The sequence below is a fragment of the Gallinula chloropus genome (assembly GCF_964237585.1).
Source record: "Gallinula chloropus genome assembly, chromosome: 21".
NCBI classification, from domain to species: Eukaryota; Metazoa; Chordata; class Aves; order Gruiformes; family Rallidae; genus Gallinula; species Gallinula chloropus.
In genome coordinates this window covers 649,772-673,219 of record NC_140106.1, presented here as the reverse complement: position 1 = coordinate 673,219, position 23,448 = coordinate 649,772, and the positions used below count along the sequence as shown (strand labels likewise).

The 23,448-nt window shown below is 49.0% G+C and overlaps 1 protein-coding gene across 1 annotated transcript; it reads right to left on the bottom strand.

The window, feature by feature from the left end:
* Positions 1-10,627: 10,627 nt before the first annotated feature.
* LOC311199729 (olfactory receptor 14A16-like) lies at positions 10,628-15,699 on the bottom strand (the record flags this gene model as incomplete). The annotated part of the gene is made up of 2 exons (XM_084273864.1): positions 10,628-10,663; positions 14,887-15,699. The coding sequence occupies 2 exons, from the start codon at positions 15,697-15,699 to the stop codon at positions 10,628-10,630; spliced, it is 849 nt and encodes a 282-aa protein (XP_084129990.1).
* Positions 15,700-23,448: the final 7,749 nt, after the last annotated feature.

Sequence of the window (23,448 nt, the reverse complement as noted above, 5' to 3'; positions counted from 1 at the left end):
GGCCAAAGCCCAAAGAGAGCTCAATCTGGCCACTACTGTAAAAGATTGCAGGAAGAAATTGTATAAATATGTTAATAACAAAAGGAGGGCCAGGGAGAATCTCCCACCTTTCTTGGATGCTGGGGGAACCATTGTGATGAAGGATGAAGAAAAGGCTCAGGTACTTAATGCCTTTTTTGCCTCAGGCTTTAGTAGTAGGACCAGTTGGCCTCCTGATTCCCACAGCACTGAGTGGGAAAATGAGAATGGGAAGTTAACCCATTAAGCCTTCATAGTCCCAGGATAATTTTTAGTGACCTGCTCAGCCACTTAGATCCCCACAAGTCAATGGGTCCAGATGGGATACACCTAAGGTTACTGAGGGAGCTGGCAAAAGTGCTCGCCCTGCCACTTCCCCTTATTTACCAGATGTCCTGGCTGACCAAGGTGGCTCTGCCTGACTGGAAGCTGGAACATGTGACGCCCACCTACAAAAATGGACAGAGGAAGGACCCAGGGAACTACAGGCTTGTCATCATGCAACAAAAGCAGGACACTCAGGTGATCAGGCCCAGTCAGCATGGATTTAGGAAAGGCCGATCGTGCTTGAAGAAACTGATCTCCTTCTACGACAAGGTGACCTGCTGCTTAGTGGATGAGGGGAAGGCTGTGGATGTGGTCTACCTGGACTCCAGTAAAGATTTTGACACTGTTTCCTGCAGCATCCTCCTAGAGAAACTAGCTGCCCATGGATTAGATGGGTATATTCTTTGCTGGGTTAAAAAATAGCTGGATGGCCAGGCCCAGAGAGTTTTGGTGAATGGAGTTAAGTCCAGCTGGCAACAGGTCACATGCGGTATTCCCCAGGGCTCAGTGCTGGGGGCCATCCTCTTTAAGATATATCTTAATGATCTGAATGAGGAGATCGAGTGCACCCTCAGCAAGTTTGTAGATGACACCAATTTGTGTGGGGTATGTTGATCTGCTGGGAGGCAGGAAGGCTCTGCAGAGAGACCTGGACAGGCTGGATTGATGGGCAAAGGCCATGTCATGGTTTCACCCTGGCTGAGGGCCAAGATCCACGCAGCTGCCTGCTCCTTAAAGGAAAAGAGCAGGGAAAGGGAAGGTGGTGGTGGTGGGGGAAGAGGTAAGGGAAGGGAAAAGGAAGGGGCAAATAACCCCAAAACCAAGAAATTAAGAGGCCCGTGGGTTGGGATAAGGATAGTTTACTAAGATAACAGAAAGATACAATATAACAATACTAACAGGACTGTAGAGCAAAAATATATGAAGCTGTTGATACACAATACAGTTTCTCACCAAATCACACAACTCAGGCCGTGCCACCCAGAGCCGTCCCAGAACCCGACCGTCCCCCAAGAACCGCGCGTCCCGGAGCCGCCCCAGGCCTTCCTCCCGTCAGCCCCCGATATCCTGGGCAGGACGTAATTGGCATGGAATACTCTCGTTGGTCAGTTGGGTCACCTGTCCTGGCTTCGCCCCTCCTTTCTCATGAAGAGCTGAGAAAGTCCTTGACTGTCTGACAGCAATTAACAACATCAGGGTGTTATCAGCACTACTCCCATTTTAACTCTCAAACACAGCATTCCATCCACTGCTACAAATGAAATTAACTCCATCCTGACCAAAACCAGGACAGGCCAGTTTTATGGGGCTCAACAAAGCCGAGTGCCAGGTCCTGCACTTTGGTCACAATAACCCCAGGCAACACTACAGGCCTGGGGCAGAGTGGTTGGAGAGCTCCCTGGAGGAGACGGTCAGTTTGCTCAGGTAACAAGTAATAGGATGAGAGGAAATGGTTTTAAATTGCACCAGGGGAGATTTAGGTTAGATATGAGGAAATATTTCCCCACTGAAAGAATAGTCAAATATTGGAAAAGGCTTCCCAGGAAGGTGGTGTAGTCGCCATCGCTGGAGGTATTTAAAACGTGTAGATGTTCTGCTTGAGGACATGGTCAATAGGTGGACTAGGCCTTGATGATCTTAAATGTCTCTTCCAATCTAAGTGATTCCATGCCAGAATCGACATTGCAAATGCTTTCTCCTTGAGTCCTGTTGCAGCAGAGGACAGGCCACAGTTTGCTGTCACTTGGAAGGGAATTCAGTACACTTGGAATCAACTGCCCCTGGGATGGAAACACAGCCCCACCATCTGTCAAGGACTGATCCAGCAATGTCTCCTCCAACCAACAAAAAGGAGACACAAGCTTTCCTAGGCACTGTGGGTGTCCTGGTTCTGGTCAGCTCAGAGCTCACCTCCCCAAGCAGCCAGCACAGGTGAGCTGAGATAACCCCGGGTTGTTTTCCACACCACGTGACATCACTTCCCCATAAAAGGTGCTGGTTGGGGGAGGGGGGGGGGCACTTCTAGGTTCCTCCAGGGCACTCTGAGTGGGGACAGGGCATCTGGTTGGTTCTTAGCTCATATAGCACTCTGTTATCATTGGTTTGGTAGGGTACTCTGTGATACCACCTGGTGTGACTGTTGTTTGCCAAGGGCGGTTATTGTTCCTCTTTCATAGTGCTTTTATCAGTTAACTATCGTAGAATCACAGAACCTTAGGAGTTGGAAGGGGATCTTGAAAGACCAACTTTTCCAATGCCCCTAGACTAAATCCATATCCCAGCCCAAAGAGGCTCTGTCTGTTTCTCCTCCAGGAGTGAGCGAGCAGCATGTGGTGCTCAGCCATTGTTTGGGGCTGAACCACCACAGTTTCCAAGCCACAGCAGCGAGTTTCTCTAGGAGAAGGTGGTGGAAAACTCTGTCCAAGGCCTTGCTAAAGTCGAGGTAGACAACATCCAGAGCCCTTCCCTTGTCCAAGAAGCAGGTCACCCTGTCATAGAGGGATATCCAGTTGGTCAAATAGGACCTGTCCTTATGAACCCAAGCTGACTGGGCCTGATCACTTGGGGGTTCTTCATGAACTGGATAATACGTCTCAGGATGATCTGCTCCGCCAGCTTCTCTTGCACGGAAGTCAAAGTATCAGCCCTGTAATTTCCCTGATCATCCTTCTGTCCCTTCTTATATAGGGGGTTACATTGACTGATCCAGTCAGCTAGGACTGATGCAAAGTGGCTTGGTGAACCCCTCCACCAGCTCTTTCAGCACCCTTGGGTGTATCCCATTCAACCCCACAGATCTGTGCACATCTCCTGCAGCAGGACCATCTCCTTCTGGACTGAGGTGGGCTCATTCTGCTCCATGTCCCTGTCTCCTAGCTCAGGGAATTGGATTCTCTCTGTACAACTGCTCCTCTGACAGAGGCAAAGAATTCATTAAGCACCTCAGCATTGTCCTCATTTTCCTATGTTATGTTTCCTCCTGAATCTGATTGGGAATGTACGGTCTCCCTGGTCTTTCTTTCTTCACTATGGAGATGACCTACAATGAGGAGAAATGTTGTCCTAAGGAACTGGGGTGGGGGAGGCTTGGTGTCTCCTAACACACCCCTAGTAAGTCTAGATACTCTCATCCTGTTGTACTTTCCATCATCATTACACACCCCATGTTGTTCTGCCCCAGGAAGAACCAGAGCAATACCTGAGGGACAGGACCTGTCTTCCCTGGAGCTGGGGGTCAGGGCTTGGCCTTTCTGCTTTATCAAACCAACCCAGGGCTTGCTCAGCCTTTCAGCTGCTTGTACATTGCCTTTGCCTACCAGCCAACATGGCCTCCAATTACCTGTGCTAACTAGTCCCTGGGGAGGCTCAGCCAGCAATGGCTCTCAGCGGGACTCATTAATACTCCAGGGTACTTTGGCTTCTGCTTTTGACATGGAGTTTATTGTGCAATTTCCTCTCAGTACCTGAGCTTCAAGGACTCATCTCCAAATGCACCCCAGGGCTCATTAAAAGTAAAAAACAAGCTCTAACGAGCTGTGTCTCTTCATGTAATTATCTTCAAGTCTTCAAGAGATGTACAGATCATTGAAGCTGTTTCAAAGGGAGCTCATAGCAAAATTGATTTCTTTTTAAGGGTGTAGGTTATTATTTTCACTGTAGAGGAGAGGTGACAACCTCTGACTGAGATTGATCCAGGGTGTCTCCTAAGGATGTCTGGACTGGTCTGAAAAAGGGTCAGTTGAGATGTCCTTACATCAGGTCTCTCTGCTGCACTCTGCAGTGGGGCATTACAGCCCCTCTGTACCAGCTCCCCTGCTTTCCTTAGAGAACTGGCTGCACACAGGCAGCACACAGGGAGTTATTTTCCCACCAACAGAAGAAACCTGACAAGATTCACCATTAAATTAAACACTCCTCACTCTATGCCAAGTGCAATCTGCCACCAGTGAGGTTCACCTTCCACAAAGCTTAACCCTGTGAGAGATGTTCTACTGAGGAAGGAGACTGTGAAATCACGACACCTCAAAAGTTGGCTAAAGACAAAATGAGTCTGACAACGGCCAGAAAGGCAAGGGTTTAACCTCATGGCCTCCAGTTGTCTGCTCTAAGGAGCCCATGGGGAGGCTTTGTCAGGAATGGCTCCCAATGGAGCCTGTTAATGCTTCAAGGTACTTTGGGCATTACTCCTGACTTGGACTTCTTGAGAGGTTTCTTCATTCTCCATTTGGTATCTTGAGGTTTCTGGACTCAGAAGAAAAGACACCATGGGGCTCATTAATCATACAGAAAGCCCTTACAAACATGTCTCTTAAACTCACTTTAATTAAAAAAATAAGACTTGTATGACTAATTGGAGAGGTTTTATTTGAGTGATTAAAATTTCAAAGGAGTTTTGCAATGGAGGATTTTTTCAAAGGAAAAAATGTTTCTGTCATATCTCAGATCATGGAAGAAAGTTCATCAGCATGCTGCAATGGGTGCTGGTCCAGAGGTCTCCTAAGGAGATCTGGACAGGCAGGAAAGACAGTCTCTTCATATCCAAGTCTGTCTGGAGAACCTTGCTCTTCCCCAAGCCCAGCAGTTCCCTCCCTGGCCTCCTGGGACTCCCAACACTTTTCCTGGCATCATCTGTGCTCACAGGCACAGACAGATTTCTCTGACAACAAACAGCAGTTCAACATGATCCAGTTTCATAACCATGAAATCTCTCTCCTCAGCTGCCTGCTACAGCCAAGCAGCGTGTGAAGGGGGTCAGCTTCCAGAGGAGATTCTCCCCCAGAAAAAATTTAATCATATACACAGAAATGTCACTTATCAACACACTGACCTTCTGATAGAACAGTTCATTAGAGTTCTGAATGATGGGATGTCTTCCAACTCTCAGAGTCTCAAAGCAGAAACTGGAGAGCCGAGTGGCATCTGAATCACCAAAGAGCAAGCGGAGGTGGAAACCTGTGAAGAGCTTATGACCTGCAAGTCTCCTGAAAAGATTTCCTAAGTCACAGCCATATCAACAGGAGTAGTGGAAACACCTGTATGATGAGGGAGATGAAAGAGACAGACTGACTGTAATGCAGGTACAGGGGAACGTCAATACCTCTTCTGCTGCCATGTGTACACTTCCTGGCTGTCGGTAGATAGGGCTTTGCGGTCGGAAGATGTCACGCTGTATGGAAAGGTAAGACCCCTCCCCTCCACAGGTAACCAATAGCAAGTAGCAGGTAAGGTGAGAGGATGGGGGTGGCATCACAGCCCTGGGGTATAAAGCCCCGTGCCTCTGGCTAATAAACGCCATTTGCCGTCCACCACATTGGTGTCTGTGAGCTGATGGACCGTGCTGCCAGAGTGTGGCGCCGTTGCCGTTCCTGAAATAGGTTGCCGGACCTAAACAAAAGGCAACAAGTGGTGCCGGAACCCGGGAGACTCGCTTGTGTCAGGTGAACGGTGGCCGGAGCGGCAGGACCTGCCCGGGGGAGGGGACGCCCTCGGACCCGCAAGGAGGATGGAAGCCCTTGTGAAGGTCGTATTGGGTTTGTGTACGCAGTGGGGTATTGAGTGTCAGGCTGAAGATTTTACTCTCGTCGTTGCGAGACTTTTAGAAATCGGGGTCAATGACCAGCCGGTTGATATTCTCCATCCTAAGGTGTGGGGGAAGTGTACTAATGCTTTGGCTGAGGAAACTATGTCCTCAGGTAGTGGGAAAAATCTGAAATCGTGGGGGAGGGTCGTACAGGCCCTCCGGAAGGCTAGGGTAGGGTGGCTACAAAAACTTTGCAGCCCCCAGACAGTGATAAGCCTGCTGAGCCCAAAGTTTGAAAGGGCGATAAGCCTCCTCCATCCACGAACCCCGATCCGCTTACGGAGGGGCAGGAGCGAGCAAAATCGCTTACGGAGGGGCAGGACCAAGGAAAAACTCTTACGGAGGGGCAGGAGCAAGCAAAATCTCTCTGGGGTGGGCTAGCCGATGAGGTTAGGGCTGCCGCTAAAAGATCAGAATCTCAGGAAAAATGGCCGCCACCACGTGCTCTCCAAGATGGCGCCAGCGGAGAAGAAGGGCGGGTCAAAAATACTTTTGGCGCGAAAAGGGAGGAAATTCCAGAGCTGGCGAGCTCATGTGAAAGGGAAGGCGAGGAGAAGGGCGGTAGAAATAAAGAAGGAAGGGACAAGAGCGTGAGTGATAGGTGGAGAGCCAATCAGAACCCGCAGAGGAGGAGGGGCGAGTCGAGGGGGCAAGAAGAAAGACCCACCCACAAAGCTGGTGGGCAGGGTCAGAGCCTGACAAAAAGAAGGGGAAAACCGGAAGTGGCCGGTCAGTCGAGTTCTGGCTCCGAGTCGGATACTAGTCAGGGCGAGCGGCTCATAAACGATTCCAGCTCAGAAGGGGAGCAGGAAATCAGAATCGGCAAAATCAAAAGCACAAATATTCCCATCCAAATTAAAAAAGAATCATTAGGGGAAAACATGCCTCTTACGGATTGGAAAAAGATACAAATTGCGTGTGCCGACTGGGCACCATCTGCCGCGTTAGCGTTCCCGGTCTGGGTGATGCCCGGGACACACAGGGCTCACTCGCCATTAAACCCTAAGGATACACAAGCGATCGTTACAGCAATTGCGGATAATGGGCTTAATTTGGCCATGGTCTCCACCCTCATAGATGGGGTTTTTGGAGGAGATGACCTACTTCCCTTTGATATAAAACAAACTTGTAGACTGATTTTTAATGGGGCAGGAATGATCATTTTTAAACAAGAATGGGATGAGAACTGTACGAGGCTACTGGCCCAAGCAGTTGGGGACGATCACGTTCTGCAGCAGCTAATGGGTACAGATCCAGCAATGCTTACCCCTCAGGCACAAGCACAGGGCCTACGGCCCCCTGAGGTCATGGCAACTACTCGTGCAGCCAGAGAAGCTATTCGCGCAGTCTCTAGAGCCATCACTAGGCCATCACCATGGGCCACAATACAGCAGAGCGAAAGCGAAAGCTTCACACAATTTGTGGATCGCCTCCAAGCAGCAGTAGACTCGTCAGCGCTGCCTCCACAAGCAAAAGGCCCGGTCGTAGCAGAATGCTTACGTCAGCAGTGTAATTCGGCAACCAAAGAAATTCTCCGATCACTACCAGCAGGGTCAGATATTGCAGACATGATTAAGCATGTTGCGAGGGAAGAACATTTAATTCCAATCCAGGCAGCTGTTCACACCCTAGTAGCCAATGCAGTGGTGTGTTTTAAATGCGGTCAGGCAGGCCACATTGGGAGAAACTGCCCTCAGTCTGGAAATCCGCCAATAGTGCTCCCCCCATGCCAAACTCGGCCCAGGGGACACTGCTGGGCTTGTGGAAGGAGGGGACATTTTTCCAAGGATTGCAGGGGTAACAATCAGGGAAACTTTCGGGACGCACCCAGTTCTCTCCCGAGTGGGACATGAGGCGTCCCAATTATATCAGCCACAGATGGGGCAAGGCAATTCCAAACTCGTTGCCACCTCAAGAAGCGACCAATTATATAGCCAAACCAACACTGCAGGCAGACCTGCCTTTGCCTCAGGGACAGCAGGGAATACCCTCTGGGGTCAGGACCCCAGGGTGGCCCTGGCTGTAAAACTTGATGACCCGCTGGTGGTGTGGGGAGTTTGCTCCCTTTACAATACTTTAGATGACACTACCATCAGTGTTCCCTTTTTAATTGATACCGGAGCAGACGTCACAGTCATCCCCGAAATGCACTGGCCCCCACACTTGAAAATGGAAAATGCCCCCATGGTGGGAGGAGTTGGGGGATTAACTCAAGCCAGAAAGAGCGCTCAATTGATAGCAATCACACTCCATACTGAAAAGGGACCAGAAAAATACATCACCCTCTTTCCATATGTCATGTCAGGAGTCCCACCCTTGTTGGGAAGGGACGCTTTAGCCCTATTGAAAGCCAGGGTAACAAATTTATAGTAAGGGCCACTGCAGTATACCCACTCCCACCAATTAAGCTAACATGGAAATCATCTGACCCGGTGTGGGTCGAGCAGTGGCCCCTGCCAAAACCTCAAATGGATGCGCTTCTCAAGCTAGTCGACCGCGAGCTACAACGAGGTCACATAGAGCCATCTATTAGCCCATGGAACACTCCAGTTTTTATAATACCCAAATGAACCGGTGAGGGGTTTTGCCTCCTACATGATCTGCGGGAAGTAAATAAGACAATTCAACCTATGGGTCCTGTCCAAACACTGCTGCCCATGAACTGTATGATACTGAACGGGAAACCTTGTGCCGTCCTTGACATTAAAGACAGTTTTTTCTCTATACCTTTGCATGAGGAGGACAGTGAGTGGTTTGCTTTTTCTGTCGCATTCCAAAACAGCCAACGCCCTAACCTGCGCTTCCAGTGGAAGGTGCTGCCTCAGGGAATGATCAACTCGCCCACTATCTGCCAGATCACGGTGGGTCGAGCACTGGCACCGGTCCGGCACAGTGATCTGACTGCGACCATCATTCAGTACATGGACGACATCCTGATCGCTGCACCAACAGGAAGTCAGGTAGACCAGTTAGTCACAATGGTCTCAGAGACTCTGAAATCAAACGGGTTCGAAATCGCGAGCGCAAAAATCAAAAGGGGCCATGTGTAAGTTTCCTGGGAGTGGGGATAACAAGTTCCTATGTAACCCCACCTCTAATAAAAATCTGCCGAAACATCAAAACGCTCCATGATATGCAGCGGTCAGTGGGATCCTTGCAATGGCTCTGTAACATCGTCCTGATCCCTCCAGAAATCATGAATCCCCTGTACGATCTCTTACAGGGAAAAAACCCATGGGAGCAAAAATCTTTGACAGCAGAGGCAATGAACTCTCTCGATTTTATCGAGCAACAGATATCATCAAGCACACTCACCAGATGGAACCCAGACCTACCACTTGATTTGTATGTATGCTTCTCAGAGGGAGGGGGAGTAGGAGCACTAGCCCAAGGCCCCCCCTGAAAAAGCTCAACTGATACAGTGGGTAGTCCTGGGGAAGTCGTCGTGTGCATTCTCACCAGCAGTCGAATGCCTCGGTAACCTCATCATGAAAGGCAGAAAACTTACCCTAAGACACCTGGGCATCGAACCAGCCAGGATATACCTACCCTTCCGCAAACAGCTCCCAGCACAGTTAGTGGCAATGTCAGAGTACCTGGCTATAGCATTAGCCGGATTTGGCGGAGAAATCGGGTACGCTACAAAGCCGCTGTGGACTCAGATGCTGACGGTTATCGACATCGACCTTCCACAAAAGGTCCTGGACCGACCCCAACAGGGACCAATGGTCTTTACAGATGCATCCTCAGCAACCTCAACAGCGGCTGCGGTATGGAAAGCAGAAGAAAAATGGCACTGTGTTAAAATGACTGACTATGCACTTTCAGTACAGCAGCTAGAAGCAATGGCCATCGTGCTGGCGTACGGACTGTTTCCAACAGAGCATCTCAACATAGTGACTGACTCAGTGTTCACAGCCAAGCTTTGCTTAACCATGTCAGGGCCTGGTGTGTCAACATCTGCACTTGCATTAATGCTAGAAGAAGCACTTGCTTCTCGAAAGAGCGCCGTATCTGTCATCCACATCAACAGCCACAGCCCGGTAAACGGGTTTTTCCAAACAGGCAATGACAAAGCAGACACAGCTGCAAAAGGGTTGTGGACGCTAAGAGACACTCGTCAGCTACACGAGTCTCTCCATATTGGAGCTAAAGCGCTAGCAAAGAGATGTGGGATCTCAGTCACAGACGCGAAACACGTGGTAGCCACGTGCCCTCACTGCCAGAAATCACCAGACGGATTTTATGCTCTGTCAGCTGCTGAAACCTCGAACGTGGCTAGCGGTAACTGTAGACACATACAGTGGAGTAATTGTGGCTACACAACACTCTAAGGTCGACTCCAAAGCGACCATCCAGCACTGGCTAACAGCCACGGCATGGCTCGGCATTCCTAATCAAATTAAGACAGACAATGGCTCATACTTGGTCTCTAAATCAGTTCAGGCATCCGCTCACAAATGGGGTATCACCCTGACATACGGGATTCTGTATAACAGCACAGGTCAAGCCATAGTCAAACAGGCGAATCAGACATTAAAATCTAAGTTAGAAGTGTTAGCGAAGGCAGAAGGTTTTACAAATACTATTCCTTTAGGAGATCAAGCACGCCTGTTGGCAACTGCTCTATTAGCACTAAACCAATTCCCCAGGGGAGAGGAAGTGAATAGCCGCAATTAAAAACATTGGGCCACACGAGTGTTAGAAGAAGGCCCACTGGTTGTAATCAGGAATGAACTAGGGGAATGGGAACAAGGGTGGAGGTTGGTCTTTACGGGACAAGGCTATGCTGCTGTTAAAAAAGATTGTAGAATTAAGTGGTGTCCACTTAAATCCATTAAGCCAGACCTCCGGAATAAAACTAATGAAAACTGTGAGTTTTTATCCACAGGATCAGATCATCGGATGCCCTTGTGACCTGTACACCCTGGTGACAAAGGAGGACAACAAGTCAGCAAACACCCTGCTTGCACTTGGAGGTTCCACGCTGGCAGAATCAAAAAAACGGCGAAACAACCTCCGTGGGGAAGTGCAGAGATGGTTCTGTGTGATTTTACTTTTAGGGTTTGTCGTACCATCTATGGGTTTGTATGAACATGAACCATGGGAATGGGTGCTAGGAAGATGGGAGGATCAGAAAATATTACAAAAGATCGTCACCTCAGGGCCCCCGAGCTTTGAGGTGTCCCCCTGTGACCTAGTCCCAGTGAAGCCTTGCTTAAGCGATGTGAGGTACTATGTGTGTCCTAGCTTTAATCCTGGCAAATCTCATTGCAACTCCCCAAGTCACTACTACCGTCCTTCTTGAGGATGTGAGACCGTAGCCTCTGACTGGAAACCAGGAGCAGGACCGGATAAGTACCTAAAGGTTCAATTTGGACCTCACAAATGCCTTAGGTACAAAGATCAAACATGGGTGAGAACTTTGAGGATTCAGATGGCAATAAAACCTAAGGATAGAGAGTTATGTGAATATCTTATGTTAAATGTAACCAATGAAAATGACCTGGGACGGGCTGTCAGTAAAACCTGGGGATTTAGGTACTGGGAATCTGGCAAGGATAGGGGAGGACTGTTTTTTATTAAAAAACAGGAGCTAAGAAGCATCTCAGCAATCGATCCCAATGTCATAATCAAAAGCAATAATCAGCAAGGAAAAGACAACCTGCCAATTCCCACTTCTGTCCCAACCAGTCCCCTACCAGCTAAGCAAATGGTCTCCTTAGGTAAATCGGTCATGCACTCTCACCATTTGACAGATAAACAATTCTTTTGTGTTTGGATGCTACCTTTAGGTCATTGAATCAATCCAACCCAAATCTCACAAGTTCATGTTGGTTATGCTATGATGTCTGTCCTCCTTTCTATGAGGGCATTGCCCTCGACACTCCTTTTAGCTATTCATCGGACGATAATCCGACTCAGTGCAAGTGGGATACACCACGGAGAGGAATCCCTTTGAACCAGGTTAGAGGCCAAGGCATATGTTTTGGCAATGCCACCTTAGCGAGCTGGAACAGTGGGGTCTGTGCAGAAACCGTTGCAATTGATAGAACCTATAAATGGGCAATTCCATCAGCATCAGGGATGTGGATCTGTTATCAGACAGGTCTAACCCCCTGTGTGTCCCTTGAGCGTTTCAACCCTGCAACTGACTTTTGTGCACAAATTTGGATTGTTCCCGGGGTCCTATATCATTTGGATGAAGAAATATACTATCATTGGGGAGAAGTTGACAACAGACTCCAAAAGAGAGAAATACTGACAACTGTGACAATAGCAACACTGCTTGGCCTGGGAGTAGCTGGCACAGCCACGGGAGTGGCCTCTCTAGTGACACGACAGCGAGACCTGTCAAGAGTTGGTTAGAGAAGGTTAACATTTTCTTTCTAGACAACCAACAGATGCTTTAAGAATGTAACTTATAAGTACTATCTTTACTATCTTGTAGTTGTCTCTAGTACAAACTACTATTCATATTACCTCTGACTATCATTTACGTAGTGTGCCTTATACTATCAGTATTATAAGATGTAATCATTGCTATAAGCTATCAGTGTTGTAAGCCACTTGGCACTTTCAGTAGTTTAAATAAGCATAAGGGGTGGGGGGGGGAAGGGAGATGTAGGTAGTTAGGGTCCAGCGGTTGGAAGATGTTGTGCTGTACGGAAAGGTAGGACCCTTCCAGGACCCTTTCAAGACTTTCTCAGGTAGCCAATAGCGTTAAGCCTATGATGTAAGCGGGCAGAAGTGACATCATAAATCTAAGCTATATAAGGCTGTTGTCACCATTAAATGCCATTTGCCGTCCACCACATTGGTGTCTGCGTGCTGATGGCCCGATTGGCCAGAGGGTGGCCGCCGTGCCGTTACTGAACCAGGTCGCCACGCCGCGAACGGCAACACTTCCTTTCTTATGCTCTTTTCACGTAGCACAAGAGGGCTGCCCTCAGGCTCCCCTTCCGCAGGCTAAAGATGCCCAGGTCTCTCAGCCTCTCCATACAAGACCCCTAACTGTATCTTGGCAGACTTTCTGCCCACTTTCTTTCAGTTCCTCCCCATTCCTCCAGACTGGAGAGCCCACACTGGGACTGACTGCTCCAGAGGTGGCCTCACCTGTGCTGAGTCCAAATGGACAAGAAGGGCCCTTGTCTGCGTGGCCACATTCCTCCCAGTGCAGCCCAATGTGCTCATGGCCAGATTCCAGTTCAGCACCTCTGACTGCTATGGCATCCCCCAGAATGACCAAATTCTTCTCCTTGTGACCAGTTCTCCAGCTAGTCATGTCTGAGACTGCCTTGATGCGTGGGTGTTGTGGTGGAAACCTTTTGTCATGGTATCTCCCTAGAAGATTTAAGAGAAGTTTTAAGAAGATTTGAGAGAGAGTGAGAGAGAGAGAGAGAAGAGTGCAGCAGGGGAAGGGAGTGTGGATTTCCACCCCCCCAGCTAAGAAGGAAAACATTTTGGAGGAACTGACTGAAACCCCATTTCCCCAGTCCCTGTCCCTCCCTGTGCCACTGTGGGGGGGATGATGGGAGAAAAATCATGACTAAAGTGAAGTCTGCTAAGAAGGGAGGGATGGGGGAAGGTGCTTTAAGACTTGGCCACTCTTCTCACTACCTGACTCTGGCGTCACTGCTTGTGTAGCTGTAGTGTAATAAATTAGTTTTCTTTATTTATTTTGTGTTGAGTCTGTTTTGCCCATGACACTAACAGCAGGGTGATACCTCTCTGTCCTTATCTCAGACCCTAAGCCTCCCACTATCTATGTTCTCCCCTTTCTGGATGAAAAGGGGAGTGATAGGGGGATTTTGATGGGCATTTGGCCTCTAGCCAGGGCCAAACCACCGCAGTCTTCAACAGACCTTTGAGGGGCATAAAGTCCCTGTATTACACATGAAAAACCTGTTGGGGAAGACACTCTGGGATGTTCCTTCTTCAGACAAAGGCAAACCCATTCACGGGATTGCTTTTGTTCAGGGACCTGGGTGCACTTGGTCGGAGATGTGAAAGGATGGGGAAGTCCAGTGTGTACCTCAAGGGGGTTTAGCTCTAGGAAAGGATAGCCACTAAATTTTTGGTGTATAACTAAATCTGTCCATGGCAGATGTTCTACATAACAGATCAATGATGTTATGAATGTCCCCAATACTCTGAACATGTAAGATCCGCCCATGATGTAGATGGTGTGGAAAAAGGGCTGGATAATGTCCTGGTTCTGGCCAGGCCAGAGCTCACCTCCCGAAGCAGCCACCACAGGTGATCTGAGTTCACCTGGGTTGTTTTCCATACCACTTGACACCACTTGCACATAAAAGAAGCTGGTTGGGGAAGGGTATGGGCTTGCTGCCTCAAGAAGAGCCGGTCTGTCTGTCTTTCTTTCAGGCAGTACTCTCTAATTTTCAGATAAATAAGGTACCCTGTGTTAGCACTGGGTGTGGGTGTAACTGGCCATTATTGTTCTACATTCACGGTGAATTTTGTCAGTACACTGTCCTTGTCCCGTCCTGTCATGGTGGGAAAGCATTGCCATTACAGACAAGTACTCGAGTTATTCAGCTGATGAAAATATGCTTGTAAATTTTTTATTAATAAAAGGGAAAAAATGAGGAAAATTATGGCTCTGTGGAAGCAGATATAATGCAAAGAGAGCACAGCTCATCATTATATGGAACAGCAGGAGATACTGCATTAGGAATGAGATGAACGTTGGCTGAATTACTGTAGCTTAGAAAAACTAGAGGGAAAAAAACCCAACAACTAAAACCCCTATTAAATATGAACTGATCATAACAGGAGTTACATTGTCAGTTGTATGCAGAAGAAGACAAGCAGTTTATTGCTGCATAGAAACATCCAGTCATCAGTTTCCACATGGCATCCTTGAGCTCCTGGTTCCTCAAGCTGTAGATGAGGGGATTCACTGCTGGTGGAAACACCGAGTAAAGAAATGCCAATACCATGTCCAAAGACAGGCAGGAGATGGAGAGGGGCTTCAGGTAGGAAAACACACCAGTGCTGAGAAACAGGGAGACCACGGCCAGGTGAGGGAGGCACATGGAAAAAGCTTTTTGCCGTCCCTGCTCCGAGGGGATCCTCAGCACAGCCCTGAAGATCTGTACATAGGACACCACAATGAACACAAAACACCCAAAAACTAAACAGACACCACCAACAACGAGTCCAATTTCCCTGAGGTAGTCATCTGAGCAGGAGAGCTTGAGAATCTGGGGGATTTCACAGAAGAACTGGTCAACAGCATTGCCATGGCAGAGGGGCAAAGAAAATGTATTGGCTGTGTGCAGAATGGAATAGAGAAACCCACTGGCCCAGGCAGCTGCTGCCATGTGGACACAAGCTCTGCTGCCCAGGAGGGGCCCATACTGCAGGGGGTGGCAGATGGCAACGTAGCGGTCATAGGCCATGACAGTGAGGAGACAGGCCTCTGTGATGATCAAAATTACAAAGAAAAAGAGTTGAGCCACACATCCTGTGTAGGAAATGGCCCTGGTGTCCCACAAGGAATTGGCCATGGATTTGGGAACAGTGGTGGAGATGCAACTCAAGTCAAGAACAGCGAGGTTGAGGAGGAAGAAGTACATGGGGGTGTGGAGGTGGTGGTCACAGGCTATGGTGATGATGATGAGGCCATTGCCCAGGAGAGCAGCCAGGTAGATGCCTAGGAAGAGGCAGAAGTGCAGGAGCTGCAGGTCCCGTGTGTCTGCAAAGGGCAGGAGGAGGAACTGGCTGATGGAGCTGCTGCTGTTGGACATCAGCTGCTGTCAAGTGTGGAGACCTGACCAAGGAGGAAAGGCAGTGAGAAATAAGCAATCTTTTTTGAGGAAAATCCCTTCCACTACTTATGGAATGCCCTCAAATTGACTCTCTGTATTCAGGAAGACTTTTGGCAGGTCCCTTTTGGGAGGTCTGTTTTTTACTGGCTTGAGTGTGCCACTGATGGGAAGAGGGTCAGCTGGGTTAGGAACTGGGGGTCCTGAGATGAGGGTCAGCTCAGTGCCAGCCCCACCTATGGACGTGCCCAGTGCTGCAGGTAACAGTGGGACAAAGGCAGCAAAGACAGGAGGGGAAAAAGCAAGAAATGCTGCAGCCAAGTCTATAAGGACAGGGACAGACAGACAGGCACTCAGGGGTTTCTCCTCACTGGGGTTGAGCTGGCAAGGAGAACACACTGAAACTCTGGATCTCTGAGTGTAGAGTCTGTGCTGGGTGGCAGAAACAAGGGGGTTGCTGTAGGAAAGTGTCAGCAATGTGGGGGATGTCAGGGAGGTCCGACATCCCCACTGCCAGGACATTTCTGTGAGCAGCTCCATCCCCCTCCCTGATAATGTCTCTGCTGCCTGCATCTATCCCTGCAGCTGCTTTTCTTTGCCCAAGTCACCTCCTGCTCTGTGCTCACAGACCTCATCCCACCTGCGCTGTGCTCAGCTCTGCTCTGCAGATCCCTCCTGGCATCAGGGCACTGCCCCGGGGAACCTCTGTGTGTGCAGGGCTCAGGTGAAGCTCCTAAGACTTAATGAGAATCGAGATTTCATTGGCTATGACTGAGGTGAGAAGTAAGTTGTCATCTACAACAGTCAGCACAGCCCACAGGAGAGGAAAAGTCAAAGCAAAGACTCAACCTACAGGAAAATGTTTCCTTGATGTTGTTCTTCAATGTCCCATTGGAATTTCTAAGGGATCAGATGGAGCTAGGAGAAGACATGACCCATGCAGCACATTATTACTGCAGAACAATCTTATGCTCCTCTTCCCTGGGTCACTCCTCGCACTCTCCATTTCCCTGTGCAAATCTCACCAGACAGCCCTAGTGCTGACCCTGGTAGCAGCAGAGTCCCTGCCCCAGCACACAGCCCCCGGGGCGCAGGGACCCTGCTCACACGGACAGCCCTGGGCACCCCTGGGTACACATGCTGCTTCACACCTCTACAACCATGCCCAGGAGAAGACAGCTGTCCTGCCCTGTCCCTCTGATGGGGCAGAAGGGCAGCCCTTCCAGGCAGCACTTTCTGGTCCTAGAGAGAACCTGTCCTCCTGACAGACCCCACACACTGCCCCATGTCCCAGCTTTAGGAGATCCCTCCAGGAACAGAACCTGCATTGCCCGGCACCCACAGACATACCAGGCAGAGTGCTGATGAGATTTGTCCTCCAGTGAGCTCTCAGCAGCCATCAGCTCTCTCAGCCTCACAGGTCTCCTCTCGGTGCCTACAGGCAGTGTCCCCAACCCTTTGTGCTTGGCAGAGAAACTGCTCCTGGCCAGAGCTGTCTCTATGCAGCGCTGCTGGGTTGCCATGAGCTCCCACTGTCCCAGGAGCCCAGACCAGCTCATAGTAGAGGACCACATGAATGCTTCACGTACTCCATCTGCCCTGGGCTCATTCAGGGTGTCCCTGGAGCTCCAAGGAACTTACTTGGAAATATAATGAAGTCCTCTCTGATATTGCCTCCCTCGTCTGGGGAATAATCTGTCTGTCCAGCAGAGTCCTTTCTTCTGATCAAACCAGAACTGGTTCAGGAGAGTTTACTTTCCTTGTCTTCCCATGAGACAGGACCCCCAGGGCAGGGACAGGGAGAGGTCTCTCTCCCTGTGAAAGGAAGGGAGTCAGACACATCACTCCAGACCCCTCTTCCTTGCACTCCAGCCCTGGGGACTGAAGGGGATGAAGCTCTGGCCTCTGTCTGCCTCAAACACTCCAATGCTGGTCTCTTACTCCAGTCCTGCCAGGCACAAATAGACACCTTTTGTCTGGGAGCTGCTGGTCCCAGCTCCCATGGGAAATTACTGGGGGTGTAGAGAAGTTTGTAAGATCCCCTTCTCCATGAGAGTGGACTTCATCTGATTGAAAATGTGTGTCACCCCCATTTGAGCGTACCCAAAACTGAAGACCAGGAATGACTCTTTGGTAGCCCATGCCAGAGGCTTCTGCTCCTCATACATACCTAGGAGTTTGTGACACAAATGAAGCATTTTAATTTCGTCGTCATAAATCTCTTTTCCCTCCTGTCTTTTACTTCTGCAACACTTTCCCATACCAGAGTCAGCAGATGTCCAACAGCGGCTCCATCACCCAGTTCTTCCTCCTGCCCTTTGCAGACACATGGGAGCTGCAGCTCCTGCACTTCTGCCTCTTCCTGGGCATCTACCTGGCTGCTCCTCTGGGCAAGAGTGTCATGATCATTACTGCAGCCTACGACCATTGACTCCACATGCCCATGGATTTGTTCCTCTTCCATACCTTGTTGAATGTGTGGTGCTCACCAAAGGTGCTCTATCTCTCCCCCTCCTCAGCTGCATGGGGAAGAGAAGATGTAACAAAAGGTCAAGTGCTGGTAGAGTTTGAAAATGATGTCAGACACTGTTACAACCATTCCCTTGGCTAGGAAAGGCCTCAGCCCCAAGGTTACTGGTGCTCCTAGTGAAGGAGTTTTCAGGCCAGTAAGATCCTTCATCCCTCGCAGATGTTGTTTGGGTGCTGTTGCTGGGTATGGAGCATTTGTGAAACTTGATGCTGATAGAGCTGCAAAGTGATGTCAGGCAGTGTTAGGACCTTTCCATTCAATATGAAAGCCCTGAACCCCAAGGTTACTGATTCTTCTAATCCCCACCCTGGGGAGGTGCCCAAAACCTTTTTCAGCCCACACACATTTTGCTTGGGAGGTATTTCTCTACATCTAACGGTTTCAAAGGTGGAAGCTGGGAGAATAAACCTGACACAACAATAAACCCATCCAGTGCTCTCCTTCCTCTGATTGAGTGGCACAGGGGGATAGGGATTGGGGGTTGGGGTCAGTTCATCACACATCCCCCCCCTCATCATGGGGAAGACTCCTCACAGTCTCCCTTTGCTCTAGAATTGCATTCCACCCACAGTCCTCCATGAACCCCTCCAACATGAGTCCTTCCCACATGGCTTCAGATCATCACCAACTGCTCCAGGGTGGGTCACTTGAATGGGGTGCCGTCCTTCAGAAACAGACTGCTCCAGCCTGGGTCCTCCACAGCCCTGCCAGCAAACCTGCTCCAGCACAGGCTTCCTAGGAGGTCACAGCCTCCTTCAGGTGTCTGCACCTGCCTGAGCACGGTGATGTCTACAGGCTGCACAATTAATCACTGTTCCACATCACCCAGCGTGGGCTGTAGGGGAACAGCCTTATTCACCATGGTCTTCTGCGTGGGTTGCAAGGGAATCTCTGCAATGAGGCTGGGAGGACCTTCTCCCCCTACTTCACCGACCTTGTCTGCAAAGTTCCTTACATTTTCTCACTCCTTTCTCTGACAGCAAAAAGCAAGAGATAATTTTTGATTTCTTATTAAATATATTGTCACAGCCAATATATTTTCACTGCCCCTCTGCCAAGGCAATGCTGCTGACCAGTTCTTCTGTGAAGAAGATCCCCCAGATCGTCAAGGTTTCTTGCTCACGGGCCACGCTCAGGGAAATTGTGGCCAGAGCTTGTTTAGCTTTTGGGTGTTTTGTGTTCATTGTGGTGTCCTATGTGCAGATCTTCAGGGCTGTGCTGAGTATCCCCTCGGAGCAGGGATGGCACAAAGTCTTTTCCACATGCCTTCCTTACATGGGAGTGGACTCCTTTGTCAGCACTGTGATGTTTGCCTACCTGAAACCCCCCTCAATCTCTTCCCTATTTACAGATTCACAAAATTTTGGGGGTTGGAAGGGACCTGCAGAGATTATCAAGTCCAAGACCCCCTTCAAGTCAGGGTCCCTAGGACAGGTTTCACAGGTCGGCATCCAGATGGGTGTTGAATATCTGCAGAGAAGGAAACTCTACAACACACTGGGAAGCCTGTCCCTGGGTTCTGTCACCTTGACTTTGAAAATTTCTTCTGCATTTTGGTGTGGAACTTCCTATGCTCCAACCTGGAGCCATTGGTCCCTGTCCAGTCTCCACAGACCACTTAACCTGGTAGAGGTATTTCTTTACATGGTGGTTCCACAAGCAGTGAACCCCCTCATCTACTGCATGAGAAACCAGGAACCCAAGGAGGCCGTGTAGAAACTGAAGACTGGATGTTTCTAAGCAGCAACCAACTCATCATCTTCTTTGTCGTATTGCTGGCCCTGTTGATTCAATGAAATGTAATCATGCTGAATAGATTGATGGAGATGCCGCTTAAGAGACAATTAATATAACTTTATTATAAGAATTTTCATGTTTTTGGGAATAGATTTGTTTTGGATTTTAGTAGATGTGGTTTTGCCCCAGCTGAGAGCCAAGCACCACACAGTCGCTTGTTCTTTAAAAGGAAGAGGGTGGGGGGACATGTTGGGGGGGAGGGAGAGCGAAGGGAATGGAAAAAAAACCTGAATCCAAGGAAACAAAACCTCGCAGGTTGGGGTAAGGATAGTTTACTAGAATAGCAGAAAGAGAGATACAACAATGATCACAGGACTTTGTAGCAAAATCTATGAAACTGGTGGTACACAATGCAGTTTGTCACGAAACCACACAACTCAGGCCGTGCAGCCAGAGCTGTCCCGAAAACTGCACGTCCTGGAGCTGCCTCCCCCTCCTCCGACCAGCCCCCTCTTTTGTGCTGAGCATGATGGAATTGGCATGGAATATCCCCTTTGGCCAGTTCGGGTCACCTTTTCTGGCTGCATCCTCTCCCTTCTCGTTAGTAGGGAAATAGGAACAACTGAAAATGTTCTTGACAGCTTGGCAACAATTAGAATCATCGGGGTGCTATCAGCACTGCTTTCATCCCAACTCCCAGACACAGAATTCCATCTATTATTAGAAAAGAAATTAACTCCATCCCAGCCAAAAACAGGACAGCCTCTTTAGCTTGGAGAAGAGGAGAGTGAAGAGTGACTTTATTCATGTTTATAAATATATAAAGTGTGTGAGTTTGGAGGATGGAGCCAAGCTTTTCTCAGTGATGGCCAGCAGTAGGACAAGGGGGCAATATGTGCAAGCTGGAGCATAGGAAGTTCCATGGGAATATAAGGTGAAACGTTTTTCACTGGGAGGCTGATGGAGCACTGGAACAGACTGTCCAGAGAGGGTGTGAAGTCTCCTTCTCCAGAGACATTCATTCCCGTTGGATGTGTTCCTGTGAGATTTATTCTAAGTGATCCTGCTCTGGCAGGGGAGGTTGGACTAGAAGATCTTTCATGGTCCCATCCAACTCCTGACATTCTGTGATTCTATGATTCTGTGATTCCATGATTCTGTGATTCCTACCCAAGGGAACAATTCTAAAAGCTCCTGACATCAATTTCAGGACGTACCACCTTAGAAACTATAAATGTCCAGGTACAGCCCCAAAACAAAAGTTTTAAGTGCTAAAAGATGTTCCTGGCCTGAAACCTTCCTGGGAGGCCACTAGCAGCCCAAATAACCTTTGGGCTCAGGGTTTTCTTTGGCAGGGGTATGGTCCTAACAATGCCTGATGGTCCTAACAATGCCCAATCATTGGGGCTTACAGCTTCAAAGACAACGGAATGGTCCTAACTGTATCTGACCTCATTTTCAGGCTCTTCCAGCGTCCCGCTTTGAAACTGCAAAACATCCAGCAATAAATCCGCCCCCAAAAAATCAAAGGCTGAAGGATATTCTTGCCCTGAAACTTCACTAGGTAGCCCACTAGCAGCTCCAGTAACTTCTGAACTAAGATCTGTCCTTACCAAGGTAAGTCCTAAGAGTGGCTGTTGTGGTTTTCAGGCTCTACCAGTGCCCAACTTCTGAACTACTAAACGTCCAGCAATAGCTCCCAAACAAAAAGTGAGAGAGCTGAAAAAAGTTCCCTGGAATGATACTTCCCCAGGTAGCCAACTAGCAGCTCCAGTAATCTTGGGTCTCAGGGATTTGCTTGCTGGGAGAACAGTCCTACGAGTGCCTGATGTCATTTTCAGGCTCTGCCATTGTCCGTCTTCAAAACTGCTAAATCTCCAGAAATAGCTTTCAACAGAAAGATTCAAAGTCTGAATGATGTTCCTGGCCTGAAATCTGCCTCCATAGCACACAAGCAGCCCCAGCAACCTTGGGGGTCAGGGCTTTCCTTTCCTATGGAGTGATCCTAACCAAGCCTGATGTCATTTTCAGACTCTACCAGCATCCACCTTCAACCCTGCTCAACATCCATCAATAGCTCCCAAACAACAGTTGTGAGGGCCTAGTAATCTTCCTGGCCTAGAACCTGCCCAGGTAGCCCACTAGCAAACCCAGTAGCCTTGGGGTTCACAGCTTCCAAAATCAGTGGAATGGTGCTAAGAGTGCCTGATGTCTTCTTCCAGCTCTACCGGCATCCAGCTTCAAAACTGCTAAACCTCCAGCAAGAAATCCCCCTCAAAACAAATATCTGAGGTCTGAAAGAGGTTTCTGCCATGAAAGCTCAGTACGTAGCCCACTAGGAGCCCCAGTACCCTTGGTGATCAGGGCTTTCTTTGCTCTGACATCATTTTCTTGCTCTAACAGAGTCCACCTTCAGAAATGCTAAACGTCTAGCTATAGCTGCCAATCAAAAGGTAAAAGGGCCTTAAGATCTTCTTGGCCAGAAACCTCCCCAGGTAGCCCAAAAGATGCATTGGCAATGGAATGCTCATAACAGTGCAAGACATCAGGTTTTAGCTCTACCAGCTTCTAGGTTTGAAACTTCTAAACATCCAGCAATAGCTCCCAAAGTAAAGTTTCAAGGGCCCGGTAATCTTCCTGACCTGAAACCTCCAAAGGTAGCACACATATGAGGCCCCGCTCAGGGTTGTCATAGACAATGGAATCATGCTAACAGTGCCTGATGTCATTTTCTGTCTCTACCAGAGACCACTTTTGACCTTGCTCAACGTACAGCAATATATCCCAAACAAAAGGTGGGAGTGATGAAAGAAGTTTGTGGCTTTAAACCTCTCCAAGTAACCCCAAGGCTGAAGATCTAGGGGACTGCAGAGAACTGGTCAACAGCATTGCCCTTGCAGAGGGGTAGGGAACATGTGTTGGCCGTGTGCAGCACAGAACTGAGAAACCCACTGCAGCTCCTGTGTGTCTGCAAAGGGCAGGAGGAGGAAGTGGGGAGTGAAGCTGCCCTTGGGCATTCTCTGCCTCTTTGCCTGAAACCCTCCGCAAGGAGAACAAGGCAGTGAGAACTTGGGGCACTCTTCCCGGAGCAAAACGTTCTCATTGCAGACACAAGGACTACGTCTCCCTGTTCTATCTGACATTGGAAAGGTCCTTTTTGGAGATGGAGCTCTGATGGGAGCTCTCCAGGTGTCAGTTTGTCCTTGCAGCAGACGGTCTGTCTTTTCTGATCTATATGATCTTTTCTGGATTGTGGTTTCTACTTCCCCCAACTGCAGAGCAGAGCTTTGTAGATTTGTTTTCCCTGATTTTGTTCTTGTGAAACACCAAAAATGCCAAACTGCTCACCTAAATCCCTTCCTTTGAGAGGGGAAATGGGTCCCCTCCCTGTCTCTGCCTGGGGGTCCTGTCTCATGCAGAAAAAAGGAAAGGTGATTGTCCTGTCCAGCTCTGGTTTGATCAGG